Below are 21,913 nucleotides of genomic sequence, written 5' to 3'. Positions count from 1 at the left end.
TTTTTCATTCTTTTATGCTTACCCTAATTTTATTGTCTTCATGGACCAGTATATTGATTGATTGTTTGTTACAACTACTGTGTGCTCAGTGCTGTATAAGACTTGGAAAGACAATCCTTGCCCCAAAGAGCCTATAATTTAAAAGACAGACATAAAGAAGACAGGATGCATTGGACACCCTTGAGAAGGGAGTAACTTGGAGTTGGGGTTATTTCTATATATAAACAGAGTTAACTCACTACTTCTAGACATGGAAGAAGTGAATGAGGAGGGATTGGCGACTGACTCAGTTGAGATTAGCAGGTCATTACATAAATTAGGAGCAACCTGGAAAAGATATGGGGATTGGAGAGAGAGAATAAAAAACAAATGGAATTTCAGGTCTTGGCAGTATTGCGGAGTAGGAGTTATGGAAGGTTTTGCATGAGTCAGGGTATAAGATGTAGGCCATATTGCAGTTGTGCTGAGCCTTGAAGGCAAGGACAAAGAGTTTATGGGGAAACCAATTAAAAATAGCACTTCTGTCTGAAAATTAACCTACATTGTTACAAGTAACAGCTAAGATTCATGTAACTGAAAGTGACTAGAAAAACCATAAAGAATAATTTCAGATTTTGCAGCTGTGCTGGCTGCAACTGATTGGCAAGAACCTGAGAAAATCTTGTAATCTGAAACTATTTGGTTGGATGCTGCTTGGAACATTCTTGTAAAGCACCATAGAAAGCCCACAGGAGGGAGCTTCATTCCTGTATGTGTTAGGAACGACTCAGGTGAATAAGAGCAGAGTTCCCACCTTTGAACCTTTCCAGGTATGCCTTTCCTACACTTTCACTGGCCGTGTAAATTAGCCAGAGTGCTGCCTTCCTTTGCTGAGCGCTTTGGGAGCTCTGTAACAAACCCTGTTCAGAAAGTACTGTGCATAACATGCATTTTTAAAGGGCTTGTAACTAGCGACCTATGTATTCTGATTTTTCATAACAGCAGAGTTTGTCACAGAATTGTGCTCCAGAATCTGAGCTTTTGGCCTTTTTTTTTTTTTTTTTTTTTTTTTAAATGTTTCTGGCCATTGTGATTGTGAAGAAAGCCTTGAAAATGTAATGCACTGCAGTGATTTCTGCTTGTTTGCAGACAGTCTGGAGCAATAGCCCTGAGAAACATGAACTACTCTGTTCATTTAAATGGATTGTTAACCTAAAGATGACAATCTGTGGTATATAATAAACTGAATATGTAAGGACAGCACAAAATACAGTGTGACTATGGAAAAGTAAATAACATGAGGCCACTGTATTGTTATCCATTTTCATATTTAACTCAATAACATCATCCATTTTAAAAATTCTCTGAAGCTGGTGCAGAATTTTGAGAATTTCCTCCAGAGTGTAGCAAAACCCTTCTGTAAAATGTAGGTCCAGATCACAGTAGATTACATAGGGGCTTTGTTTAACTCAATCAAATCAAGACCAAATTTCACCTGATGCTCTGATGGCTAGTTACAGGCCACATTTAAATGCCTCATTGTTTCAGCACTAGAGAGATTCAGAAAAAGGGAGCCATGATTTCTTTATGAGAAATGAATTTTTTTCCTCTCATTTACAAAATCAGCTGAACTTTGTGTGCTCAAACTATCTCTCTCACACACAAAGTTACCATCAGGTTAGAGTCCTGTCACAAAATTGTTTCAGGCCCAAAGGTAAATGTTTTAGAAAGTTATTGGTGTCTAGTCATGAGGTCAGAGAGAGAGTTCTACCATGGATTAGTAACTCTCAAAAAAAAATCAAGGAGTTGGGGATGAATGGTGAATTTTCAAAGTGGCAGAAGGTTAACAGTGGGGTACCTTGAGGTTCCATACTAGGTTTGGTATTTATATATATATATATTTATGGTCTGGAAAGCAGGTAAGCAATGAGCGAGCAAAATTTGTACATGACATAAAAAATGGGCAGTGTGATGGCAGATAGCTCAGTAGTACTCACTACACAGTGACAGTGAAGAAAGCAAACAAAATGTTAGGATGCAAAAAGAGAGACAGAAAATTATACTAAAAATATAATTAATGCTGTTCAGAATTTTTCTAATGAACATTTTTTCATCAGAAATGGTCTTTCCTTTGATACGAAAATTTTAAAGGAAATTTGAGGGTTTTCAAAATTTTCTGTCTTTAAATGAAAAGTTCCAAACTAAAAACAGATTTTTTTTTCAGGAAAACAAAAAAAAAATTTTGAATAAAAATGTTCATGAAAAAAATTTGAATACCTTAAAAATTGTTCCTTTTCAAAAACTGGAATGAAAATTGTTTTGAACTTTAATAAAAATTTTGCAAAAAAAGTGAACTCTTCTGATTAGCTCTGATTACAGTATGACTATATAAATTAATGATATGTGCTCATATGGGATACTATTTTGGATTCTTATCACCTGTCTTCGAAGGGACACAGCAGAAATAGAGGAGATTTACGGATGAACCACGAGATTGATTAGAGGTATGGAAACACTGCTGTATTAAGAAAGAAATTGAAAAGAAGATTGACTGTTAGGAGAGGAGGTAAATGAGAGGAAACATGATAGAGGTGCATAAAATAATAAATAGTAACAAGAAAGTAAATCGTATTTACCCTCTCTTATAATGCAAAAACAAGGAGACATTTGATAAAACTGTAAACCAACAAATTTATAACTGATAAAACAAACAGGGACGTGTCTATGATTTTGGTCTTTGTTTTTTTTGTGCGGCATTCACATAATACATAAATAACCTATGGAGCTCCTGTAATTAGTTATTACTGGGTGCAAGAGCTTAGTAAGAGTCAAAAAAGGAGTAGACAGTTACACAGATAATGAACGCATCTACAGTTACATTCGGTAGGATAAAAAAAAGACATAGGAATATCATACCCTGTTGACTTAAAGAAGTGGTTTTCAACCTGTGGTCCACAGACCCCAGGGGGTCTTCAGCTCATTTGAAATTTTTTAGGGGTCACACATGAAAAAAGGTTGAAAACCATCCACTAACTGACAGATTAGGGGAATTTTCTTCCCCTGGGCAGATTAACTGTTCTCTATAAGATTTTTTGCAATTTCCTCTATATCTGGTACTGTCACACAGGATATTGTAACTGGATGGTGCACTGGTCGGAACTAGGATGGTATTTTCTATGTCATTATTAAAATGACATTAGAATGGATACATACAAAACTTAGCTTATACAGCGGTTGCTGTTGCTCCCCCTGTCATGACAGGAGTATGGGGAAATAAGCAAAATTAACTTGAAGTAATCTGCTTGATGGAGAATATGACCAAATGGACCTAACAGAATCCTGGTGGGGTGATTTTTCTATTTACATTTTCAGTATAAATAGGTTCAATTGTAGACAGTAAGGGGTGCAGTGTGGAGCTAGATGCCCTCTCTTCACCAGGCTTGGTGTGGGGTGGGGGGAAGCTCAATTCCCCCATGTCACAAGCTGGTTGGCCCTCTAAGGGTATGTCTACACTATGAAATTAGGTTGATTTTTATAGAAGTCGATTTTATACAGTCGATTGTGTATGTCCCCACTAAGCGCATTAAGTCAGCGGAGTGTGTCCTCACTACCGTGGCTAGCATCAACTCATGGAGCGGTGCACTGTGGGAAGCTATCCCACAGTTCTCGCAGTCTCCACTGCCCATTGGAATTCTGGGTTAAGCTCCCAATGCCTGATGGGGCAAAAATATTGTTGCGGGTGGTATTGGATACATGTCATCAGTCTCCCCTCCCTCCTTCCCTCTCTCCCTCCGTGAAAGCAACTGCAGACAATCATTTCACACCTTTTTTCTTGGGTTACCCGTGCAGATGCCATAGCACGGCAAGCATGGAGCCAGCTCAGCTCACTACTGCTGTTGCGAGCATTTAAACACCTTGCGCATTATACTGCAGTATGTGCAGAACCTGACTAAGAGACGGCAGCACAAGGACGATTGAGAGGAGGACATGAACACAGATGTTCCTGAAAGCACGGGATGTGGCAATTGGGACATCATGGTGGCAGTTGGGCTGGTTGATACAGTGGAATTCTGGTTTGTTTGAACACCTACAGGAAGGGACTTACTTTCCAGACCAGAAAATAACGCTTGGGGATGTTGAAAGGCCTAGAGCTATCCTTGGGGACCCAGCCTACCCCATAATGCCTTGGCTCATGAAGCCATACACAGGCACCCTGGACAGTAGTAAGGAGCTATTCAACTGTAGGCTGAGAAAGTGCAGAATTGTGGTAGAACGTGCCTTTGGATGTTTAAAAGCTCACTGGCGCTGTTTGCTGACTAGGTTAGACCTCAGCACAACCAATATTCCCATTGTTATTACTGTGTGCTGAGTGCTCCATAATATCTGTGAGAGTAAGAGGGAGATGTTTATGGCAGGGTGAGAGGTTGAGTTGAATTGCCTGGCTGCCAATTTTGAACAGCCAGAAACCAGGGCGATTAGAAGAGCACAGGTAGATGCGCTGCGCATCAGAGAGGCTCTGAAAACCAGTTTCATGACTGACCAGGCTACGGTGTGACAGTTGCGTGTGTTTCTCCTTGATGCAAACCCTCCCCCTTCGTTGATTTTAATTCCCTGTAAGCCAGCCACCATCCCCACTTCGATCACAGCTGGCAAAGGAAATAAAGTCACTATTGTTTTGAAACCATGCATTCTTTCTTTATTAATTGAAAAAAAAAAAGGGAGATAACTGATAAGGTAGCCCGGGTGGGGTAGGGGAGGAAGAAAGGACAAGGCCACATTGCTTATTGTGGCCACAGTACAAATCAAAACTGTTTGAATGGCAGCCTTCTATTGCTTGGGCCATCCTCTGGAGCAGAGTGGCTGGGTGCCCAGAGGGGGGTCCCGTCCCCCCCCCAGCATTCTTGGGCTTCTGGGTGAGAAGGATATGGAACTTGGGGAGGAGGGCAGGCGGTTGTACAGTGGATGGAGTGACGGTCTGTACTCTTGTTGGCTTTTCTGCAGCTCCCCCAGATGCCTGAGCATGTCCGTTTGCTCCCCCATTAGCCTCAGTATTGCATCCTGCCTTTTATTGCACTAACTTAACACTTGGCTGGACTCTGCCACTGAATGCCTCCATGCATTTAGCTGTGCCCTGTCAGTGTCGGAGGACTGCATGAGCTCGGAAACCATGTCATCGCGAGTGCTTTTTTTCGCCTTCTAATCTGCGATAACCTCAGGGATGGAGATGGGGGCGCATAGAAACATTTGCATCTGATAGGGAATAAAAAGGGAGAGTAAAAGTTAAGACGATACATTTCTGAGAACAAAAGGGAGACTCTTTCACAGTGAAGTAGGCAATTCACAGCAGACAGCACACGTGCTTTAGGTACAAGGTCACATTTTGCCTTTTATATTGAGCGCCTGCTGGTATGGTGACACATCACCCATGTCTGGGCAACAAAATTCGGTTTCCAGGCAGCCATGGTAAGTCAAAGGGTACGCGGGTTTGGCTTCTAACGCCTTCATAACATGTGAGAATGTTTTCAAACTGCAGCGTCCTCCTTTCCCATAGCAAGCAAAGTCGGTTAGGTTTGCCATTTAAAAGGAGGGGCTGTGGTTTTCAGGGGGATGTGCAGCACACATCTCTTTCTCCCCTCCCCTCCGCCCCCATGGCTATTTGGGATGATCCCGTCACCCCGCCATGTGGCTATTCTCAGGGATGATCCCTTTTAGCCAAGCGTGAACAGCCCAGCATGAACGGGGTCCTTTTACTGTTCCCTTACAAAAAGTCCCCTATTTCAACCAGGTGACCATGAATGATATCGCTCTCCTGAGGCTAACACAGAAAGATATAGACTGAATGTTGCTTGAATGCGACCAAAGCCCAGGACCATTTGCTGTCATGCTTTGTGCTACAATGATTCCAGACTACTTGCTACTGGCTTGGCGTGGTAAAATGTCCTACCTTGAAGGACGAAATAAGGCAGCCCTCCCCAGAAACCTTCTGCAAAGGCTTTCAGAGTACCTCCAGGAGAGCTTCATGGAGATGTCCCTGGAGGATTCCCGCTCCATCCCCAGACACGTTAACAGACTTTTCCAGTAGCTGTACTGGCCGCAAATGCATCCCAAGTCTTCAGTGTAAATCAGACATTAAACACTATTGCTTTTAAACCCTGTACTGTAGTTACAAATATGCACTCACCAGAGGTGCCTTCTCCGCCTTCAGGGTCGGGGGTCCCGCCTTGGGAGGGTATTGGCTCCAGGGTGATGAAAAGGTCCTGGCTGCCAGGGAGAATGGATTCACCACTTGCCTGCTGTGCATTCTCCTCCTCCTCCTCCTCTTCCTCATCCACAAAATCCTCCTCCATGTCACATGAGACTCCCCCCTTGTAGGTGTCCGCGGACAGTGGTGGGGTAGTGGTAGGGTCCCCCCCTAGAATGCCATGCAGCTGATCATAGAAGTGGCATGTTTATGGGGCTTTGACCCAGAGTGACTGTTTGCCTCCTTTGTCTTTTGGTAGGCTTGCCTGAGCTCCTCGACTTTCATGTGGCACTGCTGTGTGTCCCTGTTGTAGCCTCTGTCCATCATGCTCTGTGCGATTTTTGGCATATATATTAGCATTTCTTCTTTTGGTTGGAGTTCGGCCTGCACAGATTCTTCTCCCCATACAGCAATCAGATCCAATGTCTCCCGTTCGCTCCATGCTGGAGCTCATTTGCGATTCTGGGGGGACTGCATGGATACCTGTGCTGCTGAGTTCGCCACACTGACCAAACAGGAAATGAAATTCAAAAGTTCCGGGGGCTTTTCCTGTGTACCTGGCTAGTGCATCGGAGTTGAAAGTGCTGTCCAGAGCGGTCACATTGGAGCACTCTGGGATAGCTCCTGGAGGCCAATAACGTCGATTTGCATCCTCACTACCCCAAATTCGACCCAGCAAGGTCGATTTTAGCGCTACTCTCCTTGCTGGGGAGGAGTACAGAAGTCAATTTTAAGAGCTCCTTAGGTCGACGGAATGGGGTTGCTGGTGGAGACGCATCCATTATAAAATTGACCTCAAGTGGCTAAATTCAACCTAACCCTGTAGTGTAGTCCAGGGCTCAGTGATAGATTCCAAGGTCAGAAGGTACCATTGTGATCCTCTTGTCTGTCCTCTTGTATAACACAGGCCATAGAACTTCCATAAAATAATTCATAGAGCAGCATCTCTTTTCGAAGAACATCCAGTCTTGACTTAAAAATTGCCAGTGATGGAGACTCCACCAGGACCCCTGGTAAATTGTTCCAATGGGTAATTACCCTCACTGTTTTTAAAAAACAAAAACAAAACTATTTTCAGTCTGAATGTTTCTAGCTTCAACATCCAGTCATTGGATCATGTTATACCTTTCTGTGCTAGATTGAAGAGCCCATTATTAAATATTTGTTCTCCATGTAGATACTTATAGACTAATCAAGTCACCCCTTCACCTTTTCTTTGTTAAAGTAAACAGATTGAGCTCTCTGAATCTGTCACTGTAAGGCATGTTTTCTAATCCTTTAATAATTCTCATGACTCTTCTATGAACTCTTTCCAATTTATCAACATCCTTCTTGAATTGTGGGCACTAGAATTGGACATAGTATTCCAGGAGCAGTTGCACCAGTGCCAAATATAGAGGTAAAATCTCCTCTAATAAGGTGTGTCTGCTTTACAAGAAAGATGAAACTGGGGCCTAAATAGCTTTTTAAGGCAGAGGTTATCACTTGCTGTATATTTGTACAGTGGTTGGCCCCGTATGATCCCAGACTGGTTGAGGTGTCTAGCTGCTACCGCAGTATAAATAATAAATTCTTCATGGTGGAAATTTGTTTATTTATACACAGATACTCCATCAGCATATTATTACAAGACCAGTAAATGCAGAAAATGACAGAGTCAACATTGCATTAACTCTTTTGGCCACAGTGTGACATGGGGAGCTCATGTTCAGCTGATTATCCACCACAACCCCCAAATTTTTTCAGAGCCACTGCGTCCCAGGATAGAGTCCCCAGTCCTATAAGGCTGGCCTACATTCTTTGTTCCTAGATGTACACATTTAGCTGTATTAAAATGCATATTATTCACTTGCACCCAGTTTACTAAGTAATCCAGATCACTCTGAATCAGTGACCTGTCCTCTTCATTATTTATCACTGTTCCAATTTTTGTGTCATCTGTAAACTTTATCAATGACTATTTTATGTTTCTTCTAGGTTATTGATAAAAATATTAAATAGCTTAGGGCCAAGAACTGATCCCTGCAGGACCCACTAGAAACACACCCAATCAATGATGAGTCCCTGTTTACAATTACATTTTGAGACCTATCAGTTTGCCAGTTTTTAATCCATTTAATATGTACCATGTTAATTTTATATCATTCTAGTTTTTTAGTCAAAATATTGTGTGGTACCAAATCAAACACCTTACATAAGAACATAACAGTGGCCAAACTGGGTCAGACCACAGATCCGTCCAGCCCAGTATCCTGTCTGCTGACAGTGGCCAATGCCAGGTGCCCCAGAGGGAGTGAACCTAACAGGTAATGATCAAGTGATCTCTCCCCAGTTGAAGGTGTTAGGGAGGCTTACTTATAATTGACCCCAGTTATGGGGAGAGAATTAGGAAGGACCTTATAAACAGGGTTGAGAAGAACTCAGAACAGTCGGGAGCAATGATGGAGTGCTACTGCAGACAGCCAGGACCAGCTGGAGAGCTGGGGCTGAGTTTCTGAGAGAAGCAGTCTGTTAAGCCTTCAAGGAGCAGCCTGAAAGTTTAGAGAGACTACAGAGCCAGGATCAGGTGCCTGGGTAACTCCATGACTCTAAAGAGGAGAGAGTCAGGGAACAGCTGGAGAGACTAGTTGGAAACAATTGAAGACAGACCTCAGACAGAGACTGAAAAGAGAGAGACTGTTTGAAACTTACTCCTGGGGGAATGCTGTGCACAATATTTTAAAATTTTGCATATTTTTGTCAAAATAACGCAATATAATCAAGCTGGTTTCAAATATTTTGGTAATTTATTTAAACTACAGTACAATGGATGGAGAATGGGAGTGGGGAGCATTGGAGGAAATCACCAAACCCGCTTTGTCTAATAGTAATGTAGCTAGTATTGACCCTTTACTTCCGGTTATTAGTCAACAAATATATGCAGCCATATGCTCAGTGTTACATCATAGGCAACTGAAGAGCAAGTGAGGGCTGGGGACTCAAACTCATAATTTATACTGGCTACTGACCATCTCCAAAAAGGTCAGTAGCAAACAGTTCATGGAGCACATTTTGATAAGAATTTTTTTCAGTCCAAAAATTTAGACCAGTTCTAATCACTAAAGCACCATAAGCATTTATAAGGCCATACTGTTGTTTACAATAAGGCTCATTTACACCACTCTGGCAATGTAAAGGAGCCTTAAAATTTTTACACGTGTTTTATACTCCTGGGGGAATTCACTAAGAACAGTGGAACAATTCACTAAGTAAGCAGGCTGCTACATTCTGCTCTGCCTGAGGGAACAGAGCCTATCCCATGCCTACCTCTTCAGAAACACCCCAAAACCCTGTCCCTTCACGCCAAGCATGCCACAATAGCAAATGAGAGGGACAGAATCTCTCTCTCTCTCTCTCTCACACACACACACGACTGCCCAACACCCCCATTCCCACCCCTGTGGTGATTTACATTTCTACTGTCTGCTCTGGGTGCCCAAACCAACCTGCCTGCACTGCCATGTAGGGGGTGCATGACTGCTCTTTAAGCTTCCCTTTGCTTCCCCATCAGAAGTCATTTTTCTGTAGGGAAGCAAAGAAATCTGCAAGGGCCATGAATTCTGTGCAAGCACAGTGACGTAGAATTCCCCCAAGAGTAGAAACTGTAAAATAGCCAGACCTCAGAGAGGTGGAACTGTGACACCAGCAAGAGGCTGGGAAGAAACACTGTTTTTAAGTTCTCATTTTAACAAACTAGTGCTTGAGAAGGAATGCTAATACGTGACTTGGCATGTATTGGCATGATGGTGCTTTTGCTGTAGCTGAAGAATGTGGAGGGCATTCCCCACACCCTGGCACTCTGGCTTCAGTGTAATGTCTTTGTGTGGTTGGCAGTCACGCTGTGCTAGCACTCTAGCTGTAGTGTGGGGCATGAGGGGTTATTCCCTTAGCGGTGGCTGCAGTAGTTAAGGTTTCTCCTTACACACATCCCTATGCCAGTCTTTTGGACTGGGTGCATGGATGATGTGGATTCCTTTTGTGCCAGTACTCTGCTCATAGTGTATGGAGAAAGCTTTCTTTGTGATGATCTTTGGCTATGGCATGGTGCGTGAGCATTGGGGATTCCTATTGTGACGGTGCTCTGGCTGTAGTGAATGTGAGGAATTCTTCTTATGCTGGTGCTTTGGCTGTAGCATGATGCATGGGCAATGGGAATTCCCCTTATGGCGGCACTCTGGCTGTGGTGCGGTGCAGTTTCTCCCAGAAGCAGAGCCAGCCCTCACTCTCACTCTTATTTTGTTTCTTGGTGTAATGTCTAGCTTTATTTGAGGCCTTGTATTGAGGCATTGTATTTGTATTTGAGGCATTGTATTGAGGCATTCCGTGGAGGATGGAAACTGAGGACAGGCACTGCAGAACGACCCAAGACCAGTAGCGGGCATGGCAGAATGAGTGAATATATCTATATCCCCTTCAGCCAAGCTCTCTCTGTTGGAAGAGTTCAGTTCATCCTCCACATTCAAAGGGCTTGGAAGGGAGGAGCAAGCATTCCGCACATTACTATTTATTCATGTAATTAAAGCATAAAACACTTGTAGACTCCTTTCAGGTTCACTAGAAATGTCCTATGAGCATTCTCTTAAATGAGTAAAATCTCATCACTTGGAATAGGTGGGAGTTTGACTGGACAAATCCCTAGAGTTTTCTGCTGCAGGGAACAATCCCACACTGTCCAATGAGGGGGAGAGGGGTTTAACTAAATGAGAACTAGTAGTCTTCCTCAATCTAATTGCTGATCCCTTTAACCTCTTTCTCTGAGTTGGTACTCAGTGCTTTATCACCCTGAGTATCTCTTATCGCAGGAACACTGCGCTCCTTCAGCCTCTGATTTCAACCACTAGAGTAGCTGGGTAATATGATCAAGGCCTACTGAAACAATGAGAGCTCTCGAGTTCCCTGCTTGATGTGAGTGCTACTTTACTGTAATGCCAAGGCTTCTTTCCTTTGATTCCTCAGCTGTGGAAGATAGAAAGCTGTTTATTGGGATGATCTCCAAGAAGTGCAATGAAAATGACATCCGGGTGATGTTCTCCTCCTTTGGGCAGATTGAGGAATGCAGGATACTACGGGGCCCAGATGGCCTGAGCCGAGGTAAGCACAAAGCATCCCTAACAGTTCAGGGTTTTCCTCTGGACTCTTTCCCCTGCACCTCAAGATCAGATTTTGTCTATATTGATTGGTAGGGCGCTTCAGACCAGGGGGTATTTTCCTTTGTTTGTCTTCAGTTGTTGAGATGAATCTGGTGGGTTAGTTTGACTCTTTCTGCTGTCTCCCCAGGTTGTGCATTTGTGACTTTTACAACAAGAGCCATGGCGCAAACAGCAATCAAAGCAATGCACCAAGCACAGACCATGGAGGTGAGATAAATCTTTTTGGGGACAGGGGGATAGGCTTCACCACTCAGAGATCATAAAGCTTGATGGGCAGGGGGAGGGGAGATCTTTGGAGTTAGTTTTCCTGACAGTGCGTCTTGGACTGAAAGATCTATTAAATATTTTAGCAAATAGCAAAAGTCAATACAAACTAAAGTGAAAAGCAGCTGAGATTTTGAACATTTGAGGTAGGAATGGCACCTTTATATGTGCGGGGGCGAGAGCACTCCATTCCCATAGGTTTGTGCCATATTTACGCAGTTGCCTGGGAGGTTGTAACTATGTGAACTGCTATTTTCAGGGTTGCTCTTCTCCCATCGTGGTGAAATTTGCAGATACGCAGAAGGACAAAGAGCAGAAACGTATTGCTCAGCAACTCCAGCAGCAGATGCAACAGATAAGCGCAGCCTCTGTATGGGGAAACCTGGCTGGTCTGAACACACTTGGACCCCAATACTTAGCAGTGAGTTTCCTGTGTGGGTTCTACCAATCTGCCTATCTAAGATGCTTATGTAGACCTCCTCATCTTACTATTTGAGCACGTCACAATCTTCAATGTATTTATATTCACTACATTCCTGTGAGGGACTTAATGTTATTCCCCATTTTACAGATGGGGAGCTGAGGCATAGAGATACTATAACTTGCCCAAAGTCACCTGCTGGGAAGATTTTCTCCTTAGGTTAACTTCTCTTGAGTACTTTACATGTGTGTAATTTCAAGCCGCTTTTCAGTTCTGTCCGCCATCAAAGTTGTTGTATTCATCTCCCACTCTTTCTTCTCCAGCATTTATTACATTACTCTTATTATTTATTTCCACAATAATTGACGCCCACAAACGTTCGGTGCTGTACAAACAGAAAAGAATGTCTGATCCCTGCCCCAAAGAGCTCACAATTTAAAACCCCAACAAACAGGCAGGCAGAGACTAGATGTAGTGAATAGTGGTACAGCATATATAGAGCTTTATAACAAAAAATGACAAACTAAATAATTGTTCAAGCTTACTTTCACCAGTTTTCTCAGTTGTTTGGCATTCCTGGGTTCACAGGGGAGGAGGAATGTCTCTCACATCACTGTGCTCTGGCTCTTGTGTGGGACTTCAAGGGGATTGGGGGGCTTCTCCTCTTGCTGTTACAGTGTGGGGGGTAGAGAAGGGCAAAATTTTCACCTCGTTCTGGCTGTGATGTAATGCAGGAGGTGGAGGAAATTTCCCTTTTTGCTATTGCTTTGGATTTGCTGGAGTGGGGTTTCTTTGTGACAACACTCTAGCTATGGAGAAAAGGGCAGGAATTCCTCCTAAATGGCACTCTGTCCGTGGCTCAGTCAGTACACGATGGGGATTCCCCTCATGATGGTGCTTTTGCTGTAGCTGAAGAATGTGGAGGGCATTCCCCACACCCTGGCACTCTGGCTTCAGTGTAATGTCTTTGTGTGGTTGGCAGTCACGCTGTGCTAGCACTCTAGCTGTAGTGTGGGGCATGAGGGGTTATTCCCTTAGCGGTGGCTGCAGTAGTTAAGGTTTCTCCTTACACACATCCCTATGCCAGTCTTTTGGACTGGGTGCATGGATGATGTGGATTCCTTTTGTGCCAGTACTCTGCCCATAGTGTATGGAGGAAAGCTTTCTTTGTGATGATCTTTGGCTATGGCGTGGTGCGTGAGCATTGGGGATTCCCATTGTGACAGTGCTCTGGCTGTAGTGAATGTGAGGAATTCTTCTTATGCTGGTGCTTTGGCTGTAGCATGATGCATGGGCAATGGGAATTCCCCTTATGGCGGCACTCTGGCTGTGGTGCGGTGCAGTTTCTCCCAGAAGCAGAGCCAGCCCTCACTCTCACTCTTATTTTGTTTTTTGGTGTAATGTCTAGCTTTATTTGCAGCTCCTTCAGCAGACAGCAGCTGCCTCATCTGGGAACCTGAACACACTGAGCAGTCTCCACCCAATGGGAGGTGAGTGTTTCACTTGAAGACAGGTTCAGTACCAAAATAGAGGATCAGCAGTGGTGGTCTAGTTGTGAAGGAAGCCAAAGGGCTGCTGACATATCTACCTCCTTTGTGCAGAATAGTCCTGAGTTACCCACCACTGCACAGGTGAGAGAGGGATTATGAGGTATCCAGCCCTGCAGTTACAAATCTGCATGTGAAGATATTCTCCTTTGAGTTTAGTTAGCAATGGTTCCCTGGAAACTGTGGTGTGCTCTCAGGATCCACCCTACCTCTGATGGGCATGTTTTTGAGTAAATATTTGTCTTCCCTCATGAGCAGAGAGGCCTGGAACTCCAGATTTTCTTGAAAGTAGGCATGTGTCTGAAGCATCACATGTTGAAATAAACACAACTGCATATATTTCATTGATGGAACATTCTCTGTGGCTTTTAATTTAAATTATTTTCTTGTAAGAAAGAAATTAAATGGATAAAATGTAGGAAATGCTATTGTAAGAAAGGTGACTTGTAAAAGTGACCTTTCATTCAGGATATCTGCTACTCATGCATTTGAGTCACCTGTCTGATATCTCTCTGTAGAGCCAATACAGCTACAGAGGAGGGAAATGTCTCATGTTTTAATAAAATGAGCCAAATTGCTGACTGGGGGCTGTAGCCAGGATCCCCATCTATTGCAGCGGAGTCATAAAGAAGAGTTCTGTGGGGAGCTGAGTCCTAGACCATTTAGGAATTTGTAGATAATGAAAAAGATCTTGAATTCTGACTGAAAGTGGTTTGGCAGCCAGTGCCCTCATGGAAGAAGAAAAATAATGAAAACCATCTTAGTACCACCAACCACCCTGCCAGATCCTACAAGCTGGAGGCTACATGTCATAATTACCTCCATATACTGTACAGTCATGCAAAACAGTGTGTGCATTATGTGAATAGAGGCCAAGTTAACAATGTGAATTAATTTTGAATGTCCTGATTTGTGTGTGCATACACTTAGCTTTAACACATTAATGAGAAGGAGCTTATGGAAAATAGTATATTTTAGTTCCTTCTGCATCTTGTAGAAAGTTGGACTTAAACCACAGTATGTCAGTTCTAACCCTAGGCTCTGACTCTGAGGTACGTAAAGTCCAGTCTATCCATTCTAGGTTTTTTCACAGCTCTTAGTTAAAGACGTGATGAACCTGACGGTACCAGTCTGCACCATCTTGTGGAAGCAAGAAATTACTAGGGCTGTCAAGCGATTAAAAAAATTAATCATGCTGTTAAACAATAATTGAATACCACTTATTTAAATATTTTTGGATGTTTTCAACATTTTCAAATATATTGATTTAAATTACAATACAGACTACAAAGTGTACAGTGCTCACTTTATTTTTGATTACAAGTATTTGCACTGTAAAAAAACAAAAGAAATAGTATTTTTCAGTTCACCTAATACAAATAATATAATGCAATCTCTTTAGCATGAAAGTTGAACTTACAAATGTAGAATTATGTACAAAAAAAACTGAATCCAAAAATTAAACAATGTAAAATTTTACAGCCTGCAAGTCCACTCAGTCCTACTTCTTGTTCAGCCAATTGCTCAGACAAACAAGTTTGTTTACATTTTCAGGAGATAATGCTGCCCACCTCTTGTTTACAGTGTTACCTGAAAGTGAGAACAGGTGTTCTGATGGCACTGTTGTAGCCAGTGACACAAGATATTTACTTGCCAGATGCGCTAAAGATTCGTATGTCCCTTCATGTTTCAATCACCATTTGAGTGGGCATGCATCCATGCTGATGGTGGGTTCTGCTCAATAACCATCCAAAGCAGTGCGGACCGACGCATGCTCATTTTCATTATCTGAGTCAGATGCCACCAGCAGAAGGTTGATTTTCTTTTTTGGTGGTTCAGGTTCTGTAGTTTCCGCAACATAGTGTTGCTCTTTTAAGACTTCTGAAAGGATGCTCCACACCTCGTCCCTCTCAGATTTTGGAAGGCACTTCAGAATCTTAAACCTTTGGCTGTTGAGTACTGTAGCTATTTTTAGAAATCTCACATTGATACCTTCTTTGCATTTTGTCAAATCTGCTGTGAAAGTATTCTTAAAACGAACATGTGCTGGGTCATCATCCGAGGCTGCTATAACATGAAATATATGGCAGAATGCGGGTAAAACAGAGTAGGAGACATAAAATTCTGCCCCGAGGAGTTCAGTCACATATTTAATTAATGCATTTTTTTTTAAACTATCATGATGGTCCCTTCCAACCCTGATATTCTATGATTCTATGATCAGCATGGAAGCATGTCCTCTGGAATAGTGGCCGAAGCATGAAGGGGCATACAAATGTTTAGCATATCTGGCACATAAATACCTTGCAATGCCGGCTACAAAAGTGCCATGCGAACGCCTGTTCTCACTTTCAGGTGACGTAAATAAGAAGCCGGCAGCAGTATCTCCCGTAAATGTAAACAAACTTGTTTGTCTTAGCAGTTGGCTGTACAAGAAGTAGGACTGAGTGGACTTGTAGGCTCTAAAGTTTTTTACATTGTTTTTTTTCTTTTGAGTGCATTTATGAAACAAAAAAAAATCTACATTTGTAAGTTACAGTTTCAGGATAAAGAGATTGCACTGTAGTACTTATAGATTCATAGATACTAAGGTCAGAAGGGACCATTATGATCATCTAGTCTGACCTCCTGCACAACACAGGACACACAATTTCACCCACCCACTCCTGCGAAAAACCTCTCACCTATGTCTGAGCTATTGAAGTCCTCAAATCGTGGTTTAAAGACTACAAGGAGCAGAGAATCCTCCAGTAAGTGACCCGTGCCCCATGCTACAGAGGAAGGCGAAAAACTTCCAGGGCCTCTTCCAATCTGCCCTGGAGGAAAATTCCTTCCCGACCCCAAATACGTATAATGTGAATTGAAAAATACAATTTCTTTTATCATTTTTACAGTGCAAATATTTGTAATCAAAAATAATAATATAAAGTGAGCACTGTACACTTTGTATACTGTGTTGCAACAAAAATCAATATATTTGAAAATGTAGAAGAACATCCAAAAATATTTATAAATTTTAATTGGTATTTTATTGTTCAACTGTGCGATTAATCGCGATTAAATTTTTTTAGTTAATCGCATGAGTTAACTGAGATTCATCAACAGACATAGAAATTACCTGATCAGCTTAACTAATATTCTCTTTTCTCCTTCCTCACTTCCTATCAGGGTCTGAGATCCTAGAGCAGGGGTGGGCAAACTTTTTGGCCCGAGGGCCACATCGGAGTGTGAAACTGTATGGAGGGCCAGGTAGGGAAGGCTGTGGACATATCTCTAAACAGCCTGGCCCCCTCAGAACTACCCACCCATCCAAACCCCACCCTTGTCCCCTGACTGCCCCCTCCCAGGACCTCCACCCCTAACCGCCCCCTATCTAAACCCTCCCGTCCCCTGCCTCCCCCCAGAACCTCTGCCCCATCTGCCCCCAGGGAGTCCCTGCCCCTTATCCAACCCCCCAGCTCACGTACCATGCCGCTCAGAACAGCATGTCTGGCAGCCGTGTCACCCAGCCAGGGCCAGAACCAGACTCGCTGCCGCGCTCCCCTGCAGAAGTGCACAGCCCTGCCGCCCAGAGCACTGCCCACGTGGCTGCAGGGGAGGGGTCGGGACTAGCCTCCCCGGCGGGGAGTTCAGGGGCTGGGCAGGATGGTCCTGTGGGCCGGATGTGGCCCGCAGGCCGTAGTTTGCCCACATCTGTCCTAGAGCCAGTGTTAGGGCTTTCTCCCAGTGAAGTATCCCCAGGGCTTGAGAGGAGACAGTCCTCAAAGAATAGAGTCGAAGTTTGGCTTGAGTGAGTGCAGCTAAAGGAAATGTTGAGAAGGTCTCTTTTGTGTATAAACCCTGTGCCTGAATTGTTTTTATTTTTATAGTTTATAGTGTGCCCATTGCCACTGTGTGACATACCAGGATGCAAACATCTATTTAGAATTGCCCACAGTTGGCAGCATTACTGATCCTTCATTCTATTAACCATCCAAGAAACAAGAACAGAGAAAGAAAATGCCTTGTTTTAGACTAGTAGTTCTAAAATGTGGTCTGCAGAGCACATGCTGTTCATCACTGGTGCTGATTAGAAGCAGGTGAAAATGAGGAGGAGCCACCCTAGCTGCCCACAAACATTGCCATCATTGCCACAAGGATGTTGTGGAATTGAGAGGCTAAGAAGCAAAGTGGACTTGTACAATTGGGAATGGGAGTGGTGTGTCCAGAAGATTCTTTGTCTAGTAAATTATGGTCCATATTATAAAAAAAAGTCTGAGAACCTCTGGTTTAGATATATGTGGCAAAGGTGTGGCTGAAACAAGTAACCTTTCTTCATGCACTGAAAGCAGATTCCCCAGTTTGGGGCCCTTCATTCAGAACACGCAGTCCTGAAGATCATCTCCTTTGAAGTGTACAGGGAGAAGGGTAGATGATCAGGTATCCAAGTTCCAAATTTATGTCCAGATTTATAGACTAATACAACAAAAATCTTTAATCCCATTTGGAAGTAGATGGGAAGTAAGTATGGTAAAAGGATAATGCAAGTATAATATGCTCCTGACAATCTGCTCCAGGAAGCAGGCAAGCTGTTGCATTCTGCACTAGCTGTAGCATGTGCATAGTTTTTAACCCATTACAATCTAAATGTCACAAACTGCTTAGTACCTATCCTCAAGAGATCAGGAGGATCGTTTGTTCTATGTGCACTTTTTAAAATATGTTTATATATTTGTATTTAAAAAAACAATTTAAACAGAGTTCTCTGGGGCAAGAAATATCTGATACCATGTACACAGCACAATGAGGCACCAAACCTGACTCGGGCATCTGAGTGCAAGTGTACGACAAACAAGAACATAACTTAATTTTATATTGATTTGGATTTTGGGAATGAGTTACTTGGGGTTGACATGAGGGGAGAGGAAGGAATTAGAGGAGTAGGTAAAAGTAGATGGGCGGAAGAAAAGGGGATGAGAAGCAAAATATATAGGGAACGTTGGATTGGGCACCTGAGGGATTAGTGTAATAAAAAAGGGGTGGGATGAAGGGAGACTAGCAACCAGTGACAATACAGCAGTTATACCAGTGTTGTGTGAATGATTTATGTCTGGAGACTCTGGCTGCTGCTGTACTATGTGGAGTGTGTGTAGGGAGGTCACTATGCCCAGGCAGGTTCCTTTGGCCCTGGGGGTTAGGTACAGGTGAGCCAAAGTCCCTGACTTACCTGTTGCACTCTTGGCTGTGGCTGATGTGCTGGCTCTTCTGGGAAAAGAGCCCTGATTATCTGGGAATTTCTATAGTGAATTGTGAACCATGGGGTTGTGACCCACTGGGATTCATGAACAGGTCCAGAGGGATCATGATGCATTTCCTTTATGGCTAGATGGAAACTTATTATCTGTTGTAACAAGATGGCATAGTATGGAAAAAGTTTAGAACTACTGCCATAGTCTATTCCCTCCAAGCTCCTCCTAGCTGCCATTGTTCCCCATGCGGGGTGGGGTAGGCTGCTGGTCCAATGTGCTTGAATGGACAATTATATCAGAGCAGAAATCCTGTGCATTCCTTAATGTATTGCAGGGTTGAATGCGATGCAGTTACAGAACCTGGCTGCATTAGCAGCTGCAGCCAGTGCAGCTCAGAACACACCAAGTGGCACCGCTGCACTCACTTCTTCCAGCAGTCCCCTAAGTGTGCTCACCAGTTCAGGTAAGAAGGTCATTTATTGCATTGTGCATTATTGCATGGCTTCGGTCAGCTCTGGAGTCCGTTTATGCCACCCTCTCTCTCTGTCCATAGTTAATGCTCTGTGTATTCTTCAGTAGGTAGACAGTAGTAACCAGTAGAAATGGTCTTTTTCTCACCTGTCCAATGAGGTTCTCTAGTATTTGTTAAGCTAGGTATGCTTTTGTGTGAAGAGGTTATTTTCTCCAGGGGCTCACTTTAATCTTGAGTAAAAGGAAGTGTTGGGATTTCCATAACACAGGAAGGCAGCACTTCTCTAGTCATTGCTAGTACATGCAGGTCACAAGGTCCATCACTACTCAAGCAGCATTTTAGGCAGATGCTGTAGGGTTTGTGGCCTCTCCCAAATTTTCTGGCGATAGACACGCCCTGGAACATGGAGTAGCACACATGTATGCAAGAAAATCCATACACAGCTTTATCTTCATTAAAGCCTGAGGAGCAATCACGTTTCCTCTAAAACTAACATAGCTCTAATTTCCAGTATATTTTGTCGCGTGGCTAGGGAGAGGAGACATTATCTCACTCAGCTGCTCATGCAGGGATGCAAATACAGAAAAAGTTATTTTATTCTCCTTACCCTTTTTATTCTTTCAGGTATCTTTATTATGGGTGTAATACCAGGGAAATTAGAACATCTAAGATCTCCTTAAGCACTGTCTTGTTAATTTCTTGTTAAATGTGATTATCTAGACATCCAAATTAACAAAGATAACAAATGGCAAAGCAAAAACATACACCCAAACTAGATTATATGAGCCACGCTCTATTTTAGTACCAGAGTAAGCCAAAATTTTGCCTGGGCCAGCTGCTTCTGCCTACTCTAAACCACTGACACGGTAAAAGAAAGAGGTCCTTTATTTATAGAGCCCATTTCTTGCTTTGAATTGTCATGATTTCAACCCCCGTTGATCATCATTAAAATTGATAGAGAGAGGGCTGTACTTTACTGGTCTGTAGCAGAGAGTTTTTCTTTTCATGGAAAGGCCTAATTGCTCATCCAGCTCTAATATACAATCTATAGAGGAGATAATCTTACCTCTGTCTGCCAAACCAATCTACTATTGTACTGACTCAGATACGTACTTCTCAGCAGGCCCAGATGGCTAGTATTGGAGAAGAAGACTTATGGGAACTTGGGTTGGGAACTTTGGTATGGGAAAGGTATGTTGCAAGGTCAGAAGTTAAACTGTGGACCTTTTGGTTTTGATTTAAATCAGAAGGCTTCCCCTATCTATGGAAGTCCCTAAAGAAGACTCAAGCTCAAAGGGCCTTCAAGAGAACGCCTGTTGTCAGAGAAAAAAGAACAGGAGTACTTGTGGCACCTTAGAGACTAACTAACTTATTTGAGCATAAGCTTTTGTGAGCTACAGCTCACTTCATCGGATGCGTTGTCAGAGAAGTTCTCTCATAATTTTTTTTTACTGAGAGGTGTGGGTTCACCAAAGTTGACAGTTACTCTTTCAGTTACTTTGGCTGCCTGTCAGACTACCCTATAGTAAAAATGTTTACCCTAAAATCCATATCAAAGAGTTCAGGCTATAGAAGGGAAGAGAAAGAGAATTCCCAAGGTCCTCTGCTTCAGTCCCTCCCTAGATAAAAACATGGTAGTGCGCATAGTCTAAGAACATAGCTATTTCCTTGCACTGAAGGGCTTGAACTGTAGGGAATGGTTCTACTCTCTCAAGCTCAACTCATTTGAGATGCCAAAATGAGATTCCACACACAACAGATGCTCACAATATGATCACACAGGCTCTGTTGGGCTAGTCAGGCTTGGTTCTTACTCAGTAAGATTTAAAGTAAGGTGTATATATACACACAGCTAAGGCCTGACTCCCAGAGTTGTTAAGATGTCAGAATTTAAGCTTTCATTAAAAACATGTTTCCAATCTTCACGTGCAAAGGAAGAAAAAACTTGAATGTGGCCCTAGTGTAACTGGTACAGTGGTGTTTGTGTGAGTCTGCAGACAGCCTCCATCCAGCAGAGTGGAACAGTAGCCATCCAGGGTCCCATATCTACCCCAGAATAGAAGCTGGTCTTTGCTGCTTAATGGGACTGGCCTGTAGGGTTTCAGTGCCACACTGGGCTCTCTACAATTGGCTTCCCTTCAGTGGAGCTTAGATGTTATGCAGGAATATCATCCACTTGATGAGGCTCAGATGCATCCCAGGGCTCTGCTCCTGCCCTTTGGCCTTTTTCCATGGGTCATATTGGAAAGGAAAAATAGTGGTTTTCTCGCAAGTGCCATCCACTCCTAGTGCCAAAATGAGATGCCACTGAGAGAAGATTGTGCAGATCTCTGATTCTCCTTATCCTTTTTTCTGTGCTTTAATAGCATACAGTATAACTTCAGAGTTACGAACTGACCAGTCAACCACACACCTCATTTGGAACTGGAAGTACACAATCCGGCAGCAGCAGAGATGAAAAGGATGGGGGGCAGGGGCAAATAGAATAGAGTACTATGTTAAATGTAAACTGCTAAAAGAAAAAAGGGAAGGCAGCATTTTTCTTCTACATGGTAAAGTTTCAAAGCTGTAT

At 43.0% G+C, this 21,913-nt stretch overlaps 1 protein-coding gene across 8 annotated transcripts in view; it reads left to right on the top strand.

The window, feature by feature from the left end:
* Positions 1–21,913, top strand: part of CELF1 (CUGBP Elav-like family member 1) — a 105,715-nt gene that overhangs the window by 64,654 nt on the left and 19,148 nt on the right. For 6 of the 8 annotated variants that reach the window (XM_073348325.2, XM_073348323.2, XM_073348322.2 and 3 more), the window contains 5 exons: positions 11,216–11,350; positions 11,537–11,616; positions 11,933–12,094; positions 13,503–13,584; positions 19,204–19,332. In XM_073348325.2, the coding sequence (XP_073204426.1) occupies positions 11,216–11,350; positions 11,537–11,616; positions 11,933–12,094; positions 13,503–13,584; positions 19,204–19,332 (588 nt within the window). The remainder of the gene's footprint in view (positions 1–11,215; positions 11,351–11,536; positions 11,617–11,932; positions 12,095–13,502; positions 13,585–19,203; positions 19,333–21,913) is intronic. The other 2 variants (XM_073348326.2, XM_073348327.2) reach the window with 1 other exon arrangement.

The sequence above is a fragment of the Lepidochelys kempii genome, chromosome 6 (assembly GCF_965140285.1).
Source record: "Lepidochelys kempii isolate rLepKem1 chromosome 6, rLepKem1.hap1, whole genome shotgun sequence".
In the NCBI taxonomy this organism is placed as follows: Eukaryota; Metazoa; Chordata; order Testudines; family Cheloniidae; genus Lepidochelys; species Lepidochelys kempii.
The sequence above is the reverse complement of the archived record's forward strand: the minus strand, read 5'-3'. Positions and strand labels throughout refer to the sequence as shown.